This window comes from Martes martes (genome assembly GCF_963455335.1).
Source record: "Martes martes genome assembly, chromosome: 6".
NCBI lineage: Eukaryota > Metazoa > Chordata > Mammalia > Carnivora > Mustelidae > Martes > Martes martes.
This window is the reverse complement of record NC_137893.1, coordinates 91023774-91029773: the sequence shown is the minus strand read 5'-3', so window position 1 is coordinate 91029773 and position 6000 is coordinate 91023774. Positions and strand designations below refer to the sequence as shown.

The 6000-nt window shown below is 35.9% G+C and overlaps 1 protein-coding gene across 3 annotated transcripts in view; it reads left to right on the top strand.

Moving 5' to 3' along the window:
* The window catches only part of SUPT3H (SPT3 homolog, SAGA and STAGA complex component), a gene marked incomplete at its 3' end in the record, with an annotated part of 536454 nt that overhangs the window by 257685 nt on the left and 272769 nt on the right, over positions 1 to 6000 (top strand). For all 3 annotated transcript variants that reach the window (XM_080805744.1, XM_080805745.1, XM_080805743.1), the window contains one exon: positions 5367 to 5451. In XM_080805744.1, the coding sequence (XP_080661870.1) occupies positions 5367 to 5451 (85 nt within the window). The remainder of the gene's footprint in view (positions 1 to 5366; positions 5452 to 6000) is intronic.

The window sequence follows — 6000 nt, the reverse complement described above, 5'->3', positions numbered from 1 at the left end:
AATCTTAAAACCCACAGATCAACTTGTTACATGTGAAGGAATCCCCACAAGACTGTTAGCAAAGTTTTTTCACAGAAACTTTGCAGACCCAAAGGAAGTGTCGTGATAAAATCAAAGTGCTGAAAGAAAGCAACTGACAACCAAGAATAGTTGACCTGGCAACGTTGTCCTTAGGTACTGCAGGAGAAATAGAGTTTTCCAGAGAAGCAAAAGTTGAAGGAGTTCATGACCATTAGACTAGCTTTGAAAGAAATGTTCAAGAGACTCCTTCAAGCAGAAATGAAAGAATAATAATTAGTAACTGTAAAACATACAAAAGTACAAATCCCACCAGTTAAATTCATCGTACTCAAATGTTTCACTGGTGGTAAGTAAATCATTCATACATCTAGTATGAAGGCTAAAAGAGAAAAGTAGTAGAAATAGTGACCCACCATAATAATTTGTTAATAATACATAAAGTAAAAAGATTTACATTGTGAAATTCAAAAACCAAAATGGAGCAGAGGAGTAAACAGTATGAAAACCTGAGAAGCAAAGAGCTGATGGTGTAAGTCCCAGTCTGAGTTCAAAGACAGTGGAAGACTGATGGTCAGATTTGAAGATAGGCAGAGGGAGTGTTTCTCCCTTACTCTGCCTTTTGTTCTTTTCAGGCCTTCAACAGATTGGATGAAGCCCATCCATGTTGGAGAGGGCAGTTTGCCTCAAGCAACTAATCTCCTTCAGAAATACTTTCACAGACATGTCCAGATAAATGTTTAGCCAAATATTTAGGTACTCTTAGCCCAATCAGGCTAAGATATAAAATTAAGCGTTACCCCATGTCACCTTGACACCCACATACATCTCCTTAAACTATTCTTGATCTCCAAATAAAGACAATAACAAGGTCATAATTTTGCCAAACTTGATACAGTTATCCACTGTAAACTGAAAATATGTTAACACATTTCCCAGAAGATGAGGTTAATTCTTAAATTTAAACTTAAATTTAAGTTTTTACATTTACTATGATGTAAAATTAATAATATTTAAATATTATGTTATTAATCCAATATATTTTATGTTACATGATAAGGGAAAAAGGAAGGGAAGGAAACAATAATATTTGCCCAGTAGTCACACACACACACAAACGTTTTTGTAACAAAATGAGGAAATAATGATTGCAGTCCTTGTTTTTGTTACTTGTAATGTGAATAGGTGGTATAAGTAACTACCCTTTTCTACTACCCATTCTGTATTTTCTTTGCCTTCGGCAAGCACCTCAGCTGGTTGTGGCTTCTCGCCTGGTGGAATGACCCAAACCTTCATTCCTGAAGGATCTGGGTCATTAATAGCCTTTCCTGGTTTGGGTTGTTGTAATTTTCCATTGGTTTTAATAACAGGGCATGGTAATACTAAGAGGTAGCCTCAGAGATCTCCTGTATTCCAGACATACTCTTCCTTACCTCCACTGTGGCGAACCAGTCCAGTCTCCACTTGGTAGTCAACATCACTCATCCCAGCTAGCACAGTAACTCCCTCTTTGCTTGTTGACTCAGAAGCATGAAGAATCCAAAGTGACTGAGCTACAGTCTTAAAGTTTCATTTCAATGGAATAATTGTTGTGTCAGTGGAATAAATGTGAAAGCATTCCTCGCTCTGGAAAAGACTTCAAGGCCAGCAAATCATAAGGTCATGGGAACTGGAAGCAAAAATTTTGCTGGTGGGTCTTTACGGGTAATAATGTGTGCTGCCACTACTGTTCTACTCCTTGATTTCTGGACTTGTGAATCCTGTTTGTGGGAGAAACAGCACCATATATTGGATGTTGATTCACAGGATGTGTAAGTGTTCTGGAAAACCTTGTCCCAGTTCTACAAGGTATTTCCACCTAGTTGGCATTGTAACTGGATTTTCAAAAGCCATTCCCACCATTCTATCAAACCAGCTACTTCATAATGGTGGGGAATATGTTAAGACTAGTGCTCGTGAATTCTTTGAGCATAGACCCAGTACACCACATCCTTTGCTGAAAAAGTGTTTTTTGATCACAAACATTGCTGTATGGAGTACCATGACACCAGATAGGCATTTTGTAAGTCCACAGATGGTAGTTTTGGCAGTGGCGTTGCATGTGGGGACAGCAAATCCATATCCAGAGTAAATGTCTATTCTACTAAAAATCATACCCTTTCATTTTCAGGATGGGAGTGGTCTTAATGTAATCAACTTGTTGCAAGGAAGATGGCTGACCATCCTGGGGAATGGAGCCAGTTCAGAAACTCAGTGTCGATCTTTGCTGCTGACAGATGGGCACTCAGCAGGGGCTATAACAATGATGGCATTAATTATTGGAAGTCCATGTTACTGGGCACTGCATATCCTCCATCCCTCCCACCATGACCACTTTGTTCATGAGCCCCATTGAATGATGACAGGTTTCTATTCTTCCCATTGGGAGTTCATCCCATTGGGAGAATTTCCCTTCACCGCTATCTTTGAGTGATGTTCCAGAAGGGGACTGCAGAGCTCCAGGCTGTTAACTTTTGGGTGGTGCCTGCATATTACGCAGGATGGTATGTAAACCAGGGCCTTAGTCTTCTCTTTTTCTGTTAATTGATCATGAAGAGCTCCCGAGAGGTCATAGGTGCAGGGTAGGAGGGAAAGTGAATTTTCCCTCATTCTACCTTTTGTTTTATTCAAGCCCTTTAATTATGATTTTTTTCTGTTTATGTACATGAGTAAAATCTATGTGTAATTTTAGTTTCTTTCCTGCCTTTTTTACTTTTGAAACCCAGGTTATACTAGCCTAAATATATGAATTAGGGAGTATCTGTCTTTTTGTATTCTTTTTAAAAGTTGTATCAAATTAGAATAATCTATTCTTTGCATGTTGGGTACAAAATTACAGATGAGGTAAGGTGGTTTTGTTTTTGTTTGCTTTGGTTTTGTTTGGGTTTTGATTTTTTACTACTGATTTAATGTCTTTAAAATTTATAAAACTATTCAGGTTTTTTATTTCTTCTTGAGTCAGCTTTGACCATTTTTATTTTTCTTTTAGAAATTTACCCATTTCACCACAGTATCATCATATTTGGCACAACATTGGTCATGGTATTTTGTTATTACCCACGATGTGTTATGGGTAATTTCCTAATATCTGCTGTTCTGAACCCTAATTATCTTTATAGCTGAATCTAGTCTGGTTAATTTTTTTCATCTATATTAATTATTGTGGTAAAACATACATAACTTAAAATTTACCTCTTTACTTACTTTTAACTATATAGTTCTCTGACATTAAATACATTCAAAATGTGCTGTCATCATCACTGTTCATTATTTAGAAGTTCTTTCATCCCAGACAAACTCTCTACACATTAAGCAAAAACTCTCCAATCCCTTTGTGTTCCTCTATTCTACTTTCTATCTCTATGAATTTTCTTATTCCAGATAAGTCATATAAGTCGCAGCATACAATAGCTGTCACTTTTGTCTGGCTTATTTTAGTTAGCATACTGTTTTTAAAGTTCATTCATGCAGGAACATGTATCAGAACCTCTTTCCTTTTTATTGCTGAATCATACTCCGTTATATGTATATATTTTGTTTGCTCATTGGTTAATGGAGATTTTGGTGTACACATACCTGTTTGAATCCTTGTTTTCAATTTTTATTGCTTTGGAGGTATATACCCAGGAGTGAAATTGCTAGGTCAAAAACTCATTCTGTGTTTAACATTTTCCAGAACCACCCAACTATTCACTGTGGCTGTACCATTTTGCATTTTCTCCAGCAATGTACAATGTTTCCAGTTTCTCTGTATCCTAGCTGGTATTTTCCATTTTGTTGGTAATAGCCATTCTTCTGGGTTTGAAGTAGCAACTCAATGTGGTTTTGATTTGCATTTCTCTAATGACTGATTATATGAGGATCTTTTCATTTGCTGTTGGCTATTTGTATATTTTCATTGGAGACATATCTGTTCAAGTCTATTACCCATTTTAAAATTGGGATTTTTTCTTTATTGTTGTGTTATAAGAGTTTTATAAATATATTCTGGTTATTCATCTATGATTTTCAAGTATTTTCCTATTCTGTGGGTTGTCTTTTCACCGTCTTGTCCTTTGATGTATAAAAGGTTTGTAATTGTGATGAATTCCAATTTATTTATTTTTTCTTTTATTGCCTGTTATTTTGGTGTCCTAGTTAAGAAACCCTTGCCAAATCCAAGGTCATGAAGATTGCCCAGTTTTATTTTAAGAGTTTTATAGTTTTAGCTTTTTAATTTAGGTCTTTGATCTATTTTGAGTTTATTTTCATATATGGTACAACCCTGCATCAGTTGTTGAAAAGACTATCTCTTACAACTTGGTTGTTCCTTTATCAAAAATCAGTTGTACATAATGTAAAGTTTTATTTCTGTGCTCTCTATTCTGTTCCATTTGTCTGTCCTCAGACTAGCATTACATTTTTTGTTCTTTCACCCGTAGCCTCAGGCAAGATAGGCAAAGTGCTTTCACACATACCAGATATCACTGTGCATTTGGTTCCTCAGACTGATTTTCTGCCTTGCTTGTGGTCCCAGCATTCTTTGCTATATCTTGAATACAACACTTGACGAAATCCAGATTATTGACTACTATGAATAATTAGATGCCTTCAGAATAAATTTTGGCTCCAGGGCTCTCATACCCAGTGAAACTGATTTTCTCATCTTCTCAGCCTTCTGTTTTTATCTCCCACACTGCTGGTTAAAGCAAACTGGTTAAAGCAAACTAATTTGTTAATATAGTATTGTGCATTTTCAAATGTCATTTACCAGGAAGGGATTCTTTGCACATCTGGTCTACTATATGAAAGCTGAGAAAAGCACTTTTAAGATCAATTATCCATTCTTGACAATCTGCTTGTATATAATTAGAAATTATAAATTATGGCATTTATATACAGTTTCCTAAGGAGCTTTTCATTTTAATTATATTACTTGTTTAATTACATTACATGCTTTTATAATTTTCAAAATGGCTATTAGTATGTTACTTTATTAGTACTTTAGATATAGTAACATGGTTTTCTAGTGGCCAGTATTATGAGGTAGTTGTTAATATTTTCCATTTGAAAGAGTAAATGCCCTTAAAAATGACTACAGAGATCAAGAAATAGCATAGCTAACACTTTATTCTCTTTGGAAGTTGTAGCTTGTTTGGGAGATGTGTAATTCTTTGTCCATAGAGAATTGTACAGCCACTCTGTTATTTGAGAGAAAAACTTGTACTTTATTAACAGATTATGATAATCAATATCTTTTACTTTTTGCCTTTCTTAGTTTTACAGTCTTTAATATTTGTATGCTTAAAATTTTTTTTTTTTTTTGACAGGTTTTCTTTAGGTGATGCTCGGAGGCCTCTTCATGAAACGGCACTTTTGGTAGAAGATGTGGTACACACGCAGTTAATTAATCTGGTAAGAGTATATATAATCTTATTTGATGTTTCTCCATTCTGCTTATATTGCAATTGCAACCCAACACGTGTTTTTAAAGATTGTATTTATATATGAAATTTTTTATTTTGTCTGCTGGATTGAGGTGTAATTTATATAAAACAAAATTTTACCACTCTAAGTACGTAATTCAGTGAGTTTTGGCAACTGAATACCGTCCTGTGACTATGAACACAATTGTGATATAGAATATTTTCAACATCCAGGGGCACCTGGGTGGCTCAGTGGTTTAAGCCGCTGCCTTCGGCTCAGGTCATGATCTCAGGGTCCTGGGATCAAGTCCCGCATCGGGCTCTCTGCTCGGCAGGGAGCCTGCTTCCCTCTCACTCTCTCTGCCTGCCTCTCTGCCTACTTGTGATCTCTTTCTGTCAAATAAATAAATAAAATCTTAAAAAAAAAAAAAAGAGTATTTTCAACATCCAGAACAGTTCTCTTGTGCCCCTGGGTAGTTAATCCTTTCCCCGCTTCCCTGACCCGCCGGTAACACTGAATTGCTTTCTGTCACTATTA